This window comes from Podarcis pityusensis, assembly GCF_964106645.2.
Source record: "Podarcis pityusensis genome assembly, chromosome: 8".
NCBI lineage: Eukaryota > Metazoa > Chordata > Lepidosauria > Squamata > Lacertidae > Podarcis > Podarcis pityusensis.
This window is the reverse complement of record NC_138033.1, coordinates 19,800,117-19,811,766: the sequence shown is the minus strand read 5'-3', so window position 1 is coordinate 19,811,766 and position 11,650 is coordinate 19,800,117. Positions and strand designations below refer to the sequence as shown.

At 45.4% G+C, this 11,650-nt stretch overlaps 1 protein-coding gene across 1 annotated transcript; it reads right to left on the bottom strand.

The window, feature by feature from the left end:
* Positions 1–2,143: 2,143 nt before the first annotated feature.
* Positions 2,144–11,533, bottom strand: RPA2 (replication protein A2). The gene is made up of 9 exons (XM_081016620.1): positions 11,394–11,533; positions 7,879–7,970; positions 6,929–7,030; positions 6,491–6,604; positions 5,837–5,911; positions 4,929–5,042; positions 4,524–4,637; positions 2,891–2,985; positions 2,144–2,790 (listed from the first exon to the last, which is right to left on the bottom strand). The coding sequence occupies exons 1-9, from the start codon at positions 11,410–11,412 to the stop codon at positions 2,706–2,708; spliced, it is 810 nt and encodes a 269-aa protein (XP_080872746.1). The 5' UTR covers positions 11,413–11,533; the 3' UTR covers positions 2,144–2,705.
* Between the last annotated feature and the right edge of the window lie 117 nt (positions 11,534–11,650).

Below are 11,650 nucleotides of genomic sequence, written 5' to 3'. Positions count from 1 at the left end.
TTGTCCATCCCTAGGCCACTATAACAAGCTGCTCGTTCTTTTCCCATTATTTTTGCCCAGCAGCAGCCTTGCTTTTGAGCCCAGTGCCTGGAGAGACTGTGTGCGACTGTAATTATAACTTCCAAGCCCCAAACTGGCAGACCATGACCACTTTCTCCATTCCGAAGAAAGCACAACGTATGAAATGTGGTCTTTAGAGCCTCACATGTGTCCTTATGCTTTACCTAAAGGAAGTCTGGTTCCAAAATAAGTCACCAGCACTGCAAGGAATCAACATTACCAGTATGCTGATGACACCCAACTCTATCTGTTGATGGATGGCCATCCTGACTCGGCCCCAGACACACTGACCAGATGTCTGGAAGCTGTGGCTGGATGGTTACGTGGGAGCCGGTTGAAGTTAAATCCTTCGAAGACAGAGGTCCTCTGGCTGGGGCGGGACGATATGGGATTGAGGGGGCAACTCCCATCTCTTGCGGGGGTGCAATTGGTGCCAGCACCGTCCGTTAAGAGTTTGGGTGTAATCTTCAATACCTCCCTTTCTATGGAGGCGCAGATTACAGCTATAACAAAGGCGGCATTTTTTCATCTCCGCCAAGCTAAGCAGTTGGCCCCTTATCTCTCTCGCCCTGACCTAGCCACTGTGATCCATGCGACGGTCACCTCCAGACTGGATTATTGTAACTCGCTCTACGTGGGGCTGCCCTTGAGACTGACCCAGAAACTCCAGCGGGTGCAGAATGCCGCGGCGAGACTCCTTATGGGGTCTTCGCTGCGAGATCACATTCATCCGGTACTATACCAGCTGCACTGGCTCCCGGTGGAGTACAGGATCAGGTTTAAGGTGCTGGTTTTAACCTTTAAAGCCCTATACGGCCTAGGACCCTCGTACCTACGGGACCGCCTCTCCTGGTATGCCCCACAGAGAAACCTACGGTCTGCAAATAATAACATCCTCAAGGTCCCAGGCCTCAGAGAGGTTAGGCTGGCCTCAACTAGAGCCAGGGCCTTCTCGGCTGCGGCTCCAATCTGGTGGAATGCTCTGTCACAAGAGACTAGGGCCCTGCGGGACTTGACATCTTTCCGCAGGGCCTGCAAGACAGAGTTGTTCCGCCAGGCCTTTGATCAGGGCGCAGCCTGACTCCCTCCTCTGGCAACCTGCACAGAACTTTGCTTAATTGGTTGCCATCAATTTGATTTAATTAATTTTTATAATGAAATATTTTTAGATTGTGTGATTATTTGATTTTTTGATTATTTGATTGTTGTTAGCCGCCCTGAGCCCGGCTTCGGCTGGGGAGGGCGGGATATAAATAAAATTTATTATTATTATTATTATTATTAAAGACCACCCAGGGTGAAGAAACTGCAATCTCCTTGTTTCAGGAGACTTAGCTTTGGCAACAAAGAGGGTTTTTAAGAGTACTGTCGCCTGTCCCCACCCTTACAGTAAAATGAGGACCTGAAGTTAGGCTAGAATAAGGTTACCAGATGTCCCCATTTCCCGGGGACAGTCCCCAGATTTACCAATCAGTCCCCATACAAAATCCATTAAAGTTAGAGAGAGTCCCCAGATTCATTGAAAAAAAATGTGGTAACCTTAGGCAAAAAGCAACCATGCCAAACACAATGCAGTACATAGAAACTATAAGGGGTCCCTCCTATCTGGGCTGCCAGACTCCCTTGGAGATGACATATTTCTGGGGCCTAAGAGCTACCATTAAAAAAAAAGTGCTAAAGCATAAAATGATATGGGTCTGCAATTCAAATGCAGCTGTTTTTTACCAGTGTACTGGGAACACAAATATGTTAAGGGTTTCAACATAAGACTTTTGCCTATTTCAAAACTGCACAGTTGCATTTGCATTGTGTATTGACAACGGTCTATTTTAGCGTAACTAAAATGCAAGTGGTGGTTAAATTTTGAGGCTTGACTGACTTTCTTTTTTAATGTCACTGAACTACTTTTTATGCCACACTAAAAAAAGCCTAGCTTTTAGGTCTTATCAGTACTGCAGTAAAATATATATGCCACGCTAGATTCCAGAGTCCCCCAGACCGAGAAGTTCCCCACCCTTGTGTTAGCTATATATAGTAATTGCATGATCAACTATTCTCAACAAAAGACAAAGAAACACTGATGCAAAATAAAAATAGCTTTATTGAGATAGGAAATATTTCTTGAAAAAAGGCTACTTGGCATTCAAAGTGCAGTGGGGAACAGACGTGTTCAGAATTAAAAAAAATATAACTCTAAGCATTTTTCTTCTACCTATAGAGAAATCTGACATGCCATTTCCAAACCATGGCAACCAGTCAAGGGTCACAGCTGGGTGGAGTGATCACTTCCAAAATTGCCCAAAATATAACACGATCAAAGACTTATAAGTTTGTATGTTCTTCCCATCAAGCCCATTTTTCTCTTCTGAAATACATACACTTGCTTGTGTATCCTTAATACTATTATAAATTTGTGCACTACTTATGTCTATCCAGAATAGTAAGTTCACCATCAACAGATAAAGATACTACCTTCTATAAATGTACAGCTTGTTGTCACTTCTGCATTATCATCTGATGGTTGATCTGGGCAGAAACCACTTATTCCATAACAGTCAAATTCAAAGGACACTTCAGCTCAGTTCAGATATAATGATCTTGGTCTAACAGTTTACTAGACCAAGGTATTATATCTAAACAAAGCATTAATCGGCATCTGTAGATTTAAAGTGTTCATCATCAATAGTGGAATAGATATGTCCCTCGCTGCTAAGAAATTCAACAGCTTTCCTGGAAAAGAGAACAAGAAATAAAAGATCCAATTGGAAAATTGAGATAAACACTGGGTAAGTTCTCCTTTCAAAAGCCTAGGCTGCCTATATATACGTACTTCAGTGTTGGCAGATTAATACTACGCAACTGGGACTGCAGATCCTGAAGACTTATCCCCTCAGCAGATGTGGAGCTTTTAATCAAATTCAGAATCTTGAACAGAAAGAAATAAAAGTGTTACCCAAACACAAATAGCAGTGCAGTATAGACTTCCAAGACTAATATTCGATCTGTTTTAAGAAATACATTCAATGCACATCACAATTTTAAGAAAGAATGTTATTCCTCCTGTTGTCATGATGAACATAACTGCTGAAATCCTAAACAGAGGTGTAGCAAAAGCAAATCAACTTTCAGCAGTGGAATAATATACTAACTTTAACTGATAATAAAGAGGTTAAACTACTACTGACAAAGACTACTTGCACATTTTTAGAGAACAATTCAAGGCCTTCCTGTTCAGGAAGGTCTTTAGCAAGCTATGATCCAAACAGGATTTTATTCTGATATTATTTTTTTTATACTATGATGGATGGTTTGGTATTTCATACTATTACTGTGTGTTTGTCACTGTCACATCAAATTATAACATTTTAGCTGATCATATTCATTTTTTATTTAGCTGCCTTGATTATTAACAAAAAGACAAAATAGAAACGATCAAAAATAAGTGTTGGAAATAATATGTATTTTTAACAATAATTTTGCAAAAGTACCGTATTTTTTGCACCACAACACTCACTTTTTTCCTCCTAGAAAGTAAGGGGAAATGTCTGTGCGTGTTATGGAGTGAATGCCTGCAGGTGGCGGGGGGGATCTACTGCAGTCATGAGCAGAGGATCCATGGTTCCCCTTCCTTCCCTCCTCCGTGGTTACAAAGCATGGATCCACATGGATCCTCAGGATTTTTGCATTGGGCTACTCCAAACTCACTGTCAGATCACATGTCTGTGGCCACAGCATGAACCACAAAAATCATATATCCACTATTTTGTTTAGAATATTTTTTTCTTGTTTTCCTCTAAAAACTATGTGCGTGTTATGGTCTGGTGCGTGTTATAGAGCGAAAAATACGGTAATTGGGGCCTTTTGACAGAATTAATAATTCATATGCAGCTTTCTGTACTTGATCTCAGGGGAAGAACACAGCAAGAAGTGTTTTTACTCTACCTTAAGCAATGTTTACATGAAAAAGAAGCAGCAAGGCCCTAGCTTATGTGAATCTCCTCTGTTGCAATTCAGTTCATTCTTAGGGTTTTGTTTTTGCCAATCAGGGAAGTTCCCCACTTTCTAAACAGCCAACTGTCACTCCTAGAAGGCTGCTTTAGTGTTTTATGTTGCTTGATATCTAATGTTAGTCTTACTCATGAGTAGACCCACTGAAAGGGCTAGTCTTAGCATGACTAGAATTGGTTATCACCCACTGCATTTATGACTAGACTGTATGGCAAATTCCCAAAGTACAATAAATTGTGTGCATGACAGAAACTCAGAAGAGGCAGTCAGACTGCTGCCTCTGTAGATATAGGGGCTGAAAGCAATGAGTTCGAAGCCAGGAGTTTTTATTCTCATTAGAAAAGGCAACAAAAGTGACCCAGATCCCAAGACCTCGGACAAAGCAGTCACTGGAAGACGGAGATACAAGAAATCTGACACGCTGCCCAGAATTGTCCTGTCATCCTTATGCATACCTGAGTTTGGTGTGCTGTGAGCCCACTCACTGGCAAGGCGCCATTTCCTCCATAGCTTGACGTGTTGCCCATCCCCATCAAACCAACTGGTTGCGGCATCTTCATTGACATGGGCTAAGATACAAGGAAAAGGAACAACCACCAACTTTGGTTATTATATAATACTACAGGTGTGAAATTAGAAGTTTTAGAACTGGGAAAAAACATCTGAAAGGCAACTACAAGATTCTAAAAGATAGGGTTGTTGGGAGGTTTGTCTGTGCCACTGAAAAAGACCCAAGGCCCCTCTGGCTGTGCTAGGGCAAACCTCCTGCTTGCTAACACTTTCTGTGCTGCTCAATCAAATGTTTCAAAGTTGTTTGCCCTCCATGAAAAGGTTAGTGTGCGCCTCGTTTCTACATGTACCATATTGCCTTTTCTGAGGATCATATGGGCATTTACGACTTCAAGCAGGTGCGTAGTAAATTCGTTCATATCTTCAAGCGGCAGGATCTTGAATGCAACCAGGCTCTTCTTGTTCTGTGATAAAGGAAACAAATGACATCTCATTGAACAGTTATTGCCCAGGTATTACTGTTATATATTTATTTATACCCTGCCTTTTTCCTGGCAGGGACTCAAGGCAACTTACAGATAAAATGTTAGCTTCTAAATTTTTTACATTAGTGATAGGGGGAAACAAACTTTTTTAAAAAATGTAAATGTGCTCCCTGCTAATTTTAGTGGCATCTTAAAACAATGGTTGAGTGCATTTTCCTAATTATGTTCATGATCTTAAGAAACTTTCACTCTCCCTTTTAAAGCCAAAGCTCAAATTTTCAGCGTTTGTGGAGGACTAGCCCCACATCTTAAAGAGTCTTCTGCATCCAAGAATACACTGGTAAATGAACCACTACTAATCAACATTTTCAAAGAATTATAATGAATTTGGTACACCAGAAGTTGACAAATCATATTCTCTCTCTAGAGGGAATATTGTTTTCACATATGCCAAATCCACTTGTTCTGACACTATATTTTATATAGTGGTGAATAAAATGGGGAGGGGTATATTAGGCTTGGAAGCACGTTTTCCATCTCAATGAAGCTAGAGAGTATATACTAATAAACTAAATACAATCCAATTCCCAACAGAGGAGGAACACATTTCAAATTAAGTATCAAGGACTGATTTCACAGGAGCACAGATCCTTCCTACTTGAGTAATTAATAGTCACACAAAAAATGAACAGGACTCTGTATAGCAAGGCTTAGTCCTTTTGGTGTGTGGGAGGGAAGAGTAATATTAGTAATGGATAATCTTGTCTTCTTACCTGGAAAGATCGCAGATGGCCTAGAACTTTCACATATGTTCCAGGAGGCACCACAACATTCTCACTACCTGCCTCCTGTATAATAAAATTGAGAATAGGATAGTGGTTTCTTGGCCTTTACCAGCAATTTGGTAATCAAACTTGAGAAAAGTGTTTTAACAACCATCATATAGAATACATATAACAATATGGGTAAAGCCATTCAAAACACAATTTCTCACTTTTCCATAATTATGGCACAGTTAGAGAGATGACAGTAGTTTGCATAGTCCAATCAGAAGGGCTCCTCTTGTTTTTATGACTGCTTCCCTACAAGTTTTTCTGCTGCAATGGGTACAAGCAAGAATACATCATTGCCTGATCACAAACCTGTGGAACAATCATGGGCAGGGACTGGACAGACACTAGGCCAAATTTAAAAAATTCTGCACCAAATGAAGTTAAATTCTATGTAACTTGCATTAAGAATTCAATCAAGCAAATTTGAACTATTTACCTATTTTAAATTATGTATTCTACTTCTGCTGCACAGGAAAAGGAGAGAAAGGTAAGATGCCAGGCAAGTCTCCTACCACCAAGTCTCCCCAGTTCTAGTCGGGAACTCTAACTATAACATTATGCTGGCTCTCTTAGTTTAGACAAACTGATATTTACATCTGCATCGACCCACTGCCTGACATCCATCGGGGCTGCGGTCATGTCATCCACTTTGTAGAGAATGTTTGTTGGTGCTTTTTCTGCTTGCCTGATTATGCCAACAACAATGACCTGCACAGAGAAACAGATGACATTTCTTACTGACACAACCTCTAGCTTCAAGTTGTATCACGAGCTTAGAAACTATCTCAAGGGCATTTAGTTAAATAATGTAACATTCTATATATTATTAACTAATGCCCACAAATCTATCCACCCCAAATGAATAATAGTTTGCCACAACCAGCAGAGATGTCTCATGATTGAGAAGAATGCTCGATTTAAGGAAGCAGGTAGGGAAATTCTGAGGAGTACTTTAGTAAAACAATCCAAGTGGCACATGGCAGATTTCCTTAATCCCAGAACAATATACAGCAGTATGGCTGGCCAGCTTACCTGTGAAAGCTCAACATCTCGGACCCTGAAAGCATCATCTACCTGTTCAGCGGAAAGTAACTGGGACACTGTACATGGAACAATATTTTGTGATCTTGACCTCTGCAAAGACAATATTTTAAAATTTTTATCTTCAGGAACTTGCTCTTTGAAAAGAAAAATATATATTGCAGAGTTCAATTAACAAGTTTTGTTGCAGCTTGAAAAAATATATATACACAGAACAGCAAGAATGCTTAGAGGAAGAAATGAGAAACTTTTATAAAAATAAGCAAGAGTAGTAAAAGTGTTCTAATTAATTATCATTGTACTGCTATGGATCACTGCAAACAATTAAAATGAATGCATAACAAACTACAAAGCCTGTAAAAAATTCCTAAAATATGATTCACAGATAAACTGCCACCAATAGAAATCACAGTTTACCTCTTTCCACATAAATTAAGACTGCCATTATCAAGTTTAAATGTTAAAATTTCAATTTCTAGCTTTGAGAGAATGGGATTTTTGTGGTGCTATTATAACTGTTATACACCAAGAAGCCAACTATTAAAAGCTGCACATAAAATAAACATGCTAATGAGTCATGAGGACCAGTACAGCACAACTGGCCCATGCAATACATTTTGCTGCCCAAGGCAAAGAACAAGATAGTGCCCTAGCCCATTCCAAATATAGACACCAATCAGACTAGCAATTGACTCTTACTTCAACAGTGGTGATGGAACAATGTCTGCACCACTACACCCAAGGGCAATAGGTTAGCCTAGGAGCAGCTAATTCAGCTCTGTCCTCAGATGAGGAGAACGGTTGTGATCCAAACATTATTTCTGTAACAAAGTGCATTTCATTCTATGAAACCAATACAACTCTTTCAGAAGGGAAGCAGATAATAATAATAAAATTTCAGAAGTGTAACAGTCCTCACTTGTTACAGGCAAGTTACTTACCGGTTTTCTTTCGCCTTGGGTTGCTGAAGGTGATGCAAACCCTCCAGGTGATTGTGTATATCCACTACCACCATAACTATTGTCATAGCCACCTGGGAATGAGATCAGAATAAAAATAAGTTGCAAAGCTATTTTCACACTGTTAGGTCACTGAACTTAAAAAGAGCAAAAGTCATCCAAGTGAATGGAGCAAAATCTATGAAAGAAGTTACAGAACACTTTAGAGAGAGTTGATAGACACAAGGATCCTAGAAGCCATTAGTTGCAGCTGCCAAGAAACCCCAAAGAAGCCCATCACACTGTCCTGGTTCACTGATAGCAATAAGCCATGGTCAGAAATAAACCACAGCTTACTCGCAAAACTTGGCTTCACATTACACGTGAACCAGCACCCAATTTTCTTTCCACAAACCGTGGAAGCTAAGGTTTGTTCTTGGCTTATTACTTATAAACAAAGCAGCACTGGTTCATATGCAAAGTTAAGCTAAGCTGCATGGCCAGAGGTAGGTGACAAAATACCGTATTTTTCGCACCATAGGACGCACCGGACAATAGGACGCACTTTGTTTTAGAGGGGGGAGAACAAGAAAAAAATTTTCTCCCCCTCTCTGCCCAGCGCCCCTTCAGCGAAGTGGCAGGAGGCGCTGCGCAGAGAGGGGGAGAACTTTCCCCCTCTTGTTTTCCCGCTCTAAAACAAGGTGCCGTTTAAGGTGCGTTCAGGCGGCTACCTTGGAAGCCTGGAGAGCGAGAGGGGGCGGTGTGCACTGACCCCTCTCGCTCTCCAGGCTTCAGGTTCATTTCGACCTGCTCTTTGGGGCTGGCGGGGGGAAGCCCACCACCAGCCCCAAAGAGCAGGTCAGGGAGCAGCGGAAAGGCGCAGCAGAGAGGCTCCTGCCATAGCCGCCTGTCACCTCTCCAGCCGGGAGAGTGCGCGCGGGGCTAAAGCAGCCCCCTGCGACCCTCTCCTGGCTGGAGAGGTGACGGGCGGCTATTGAGGCTCTTGCCATAGCCGCCCGTCACCTCTCCAGCCGGGAGAGCGCGCGCGGGGCTAAAGCAGCCCCCCGCGACCCTCTCCCGGCTGGAGAGGTGACGGGCGGCTATGGCAGGAGCTTCTATAGCCGCCCGTCACCTCTCCAGCAGCCCCACGCGCGCTCTCCCGGCTGGAGAGGTGACGGGCGGCTATGGCAGGAGCTTCTATAGCCGCCGGTCACCTCTCCAGCAGCCCCGCGCGCGCTCTCCCGGCTGGAGAGGTGACGGGCGGCTATGGCAAGAGCCTCAATAGCCGCCCGTCACCTCTCCAGCCGGGAGAGGGTCGCGGGGTGCCCGCGCGCGCTCTCCCGGCTGGAGAGGTGACGGGCGGCTATAGAAGCTCCTGCCATAGCCGCCCGTCACCTCTCCAGCCGGGAGAGCGAGCGCAGGGCTAAAGCAGCCCCCCGCGACCCTCTCCCGGCTGGAGAGGTGACGGGCGGCTATTGAGGCTCTTGCCATAGCCGCCCGTCACCTCTCCAGCCGGGAGAGCGTGCGCGGGGCTAAAGCAGCCCCCCACGACCATCTCCCGGCTGGAGAGGTGACGGGCGGCTATTGAGGCTCTTGCCATAGCCGCCCGTCACCTCTCCAGCCGGGAGAGCGCGCGCGGGGCTAAAGCAGCCCCCCACGACCATCTCCCGGCTGGAGAGGTGACGGGCGGCTATTGAGGCTCTTGCCATAGCCGCCCGTCACCTCTCCAGCCGGGAGAGGGTCGCGGGGCTATGGCGTCTTCGCTCCATAGGACGCACACACATTTTCCCTTCATTTTTGAAGGGAAAAAAGTGCGTCCTATAGAGCGAAAAATACGGTACCTGAGCAGAAGGGAAAGTGTTGAAGGCACGGCCCACCAGTCATTTTAACCCACACCTCTGTCTTTGAGGATCACCCGCAACATTCTCTTCCACACCCAGATGTTTTACACACAGAGCTGCCCTCTTCCCACTTTGATACACCTTTTACCTCCACCTCGCCAATTCATTAAAATTCAATAAAATCATAGAGCTGGAAGGAAGCCAAGGCTCATCTAGTCCAAGCCTCCGAAATGCTGGAATCTTAGCTAAAGCATCCATGACAGATGGCCATCCAACCTCTGCTTAAAAACCTCCAAGGAAGGAGAGTCCATACAATTTCATTCAAGTGATGATGAGAATCCTACTGTGACATGGGGTGGTGATTGGGTGGTTTATTATCTTCCCCACCTCCCCCAACTTTGCCTGGCAAAGCCAAGCCATCAGGTGCAGGAACTGAAGCCTCAGAAGTGTATGGAAGAAGGCAACCGAGGAAGAGTCCTCATCCAGAGTCATGGCATTAAGCCACCTAACTCAGTACAGTCCACACTGACCGGTAGCAGCAGCTATCCCGGGTTTCAAGGCAGAGGACCTCTCCCAGCCCTACCTTGGAAGCTGAATGTGGGACCTTCTGCACAGCAAAGCCTTCCCCCAAAGCCATCTCCCTTCTTTGCAGGCGTAGCCACCCAGCTGCCGCCACCAGAAACGAAAAGGCCCCTTTGGCCCTACCATACCAGCACTAAGCATGCTGCAGCAGCAGTGTCAGTGGCCAGCTTCTCCAACAGTACAGCCCCCACCACTGCTCTCTGTAATGCAGGACACGCATTGGTGCTTTCTCTGGGCGTGAACCTAGCAACCCCGCCTAGTGGTTAGGGCAGCCCTGCATAGCCAAATGAACTCAGAATGGAACGAAAGCTACTTCTGGTTGCTTTAAGCAGCCCCTTGGCAACTCGGTCGAGCCGTGTTGAATCTCTTACCCCAATGCACGTGCTTCTGTGCCAATATCTGTGTACCTTTCCACTCTTCCTATTTTGTTAAATGACTTCCCCAATAAAAGAGTCTTAGTTCTTCCAGCAACCTTGTGACTCAGAATCACTAGTTATCTGTGTTGCTCAACGTTTAACAGCTTTTTCCTTATAGGATTAATAATGCAATTAATATTAATAATGAAAAGAATGTAATGCAATGTTAAATACAAAGAAGACGTAGGCTGGCTGGTTGCATAAAGGAGGCGCAAAGCTGCTGCACAAATGGTTGTTTTTTGCTTGTGGGGGGAGGGAAGAGGCTTCCTAAAATGTGGGGACGCTGCCTAGTTTACCCATGGTAGCCAGCCGTGGCTCAGGGGTGCCGCCCCAAAACTGCCCCCCCCTCTATGGACGTAGCCAAGGGGGGAGGGCAGGCCCTAAATCATTTTTTAAAAAAATAACTCAATGAGGTTCTGCCCCTCCCCCCACGTAAATCCTGCCTGCTCCCGTGCCCCCCCTCCCTCGTCGGGGTTTTGCAGGCCTGAGGCGAGGCACGTCGAGGAGACTTGGATTGACTCCCAAACTCTGGGCTTGGAGAAGCGGGGCCCGAGGGAGGAGGGGGAGCCCGAGACCCCCACCCCCACCCCGGGGAAGAGGCTCCGCGGCGTTCCCTGGCCAGCCACCTTCACGGAACGGCGGGTCCCCACAAGCACGGGCACCGCGCGCAGCCGCTCACCGGCACCGCCGAGCCACATGCCGCGAGGAGGAGGAGCGCGCGCCGAGAGAGGGACCGTTGCGGGAAAGCGGCGCCACGAGCTCTTCTTCTTCCTCACCAGGCTCTTCCCCTCTCGCGCCGCCCCATCCCGAGCGCGCCAAACGAGCGCTCAGGATAGGCCAGCCCACGCGAGCGGGCCAATCGAGGAAAGGCAAAGGGGAGGTACTCGCGGGAGGGGCGGGTCCTGTTGACGCGCCGCGCGCGAAGCCCCGGGAGTA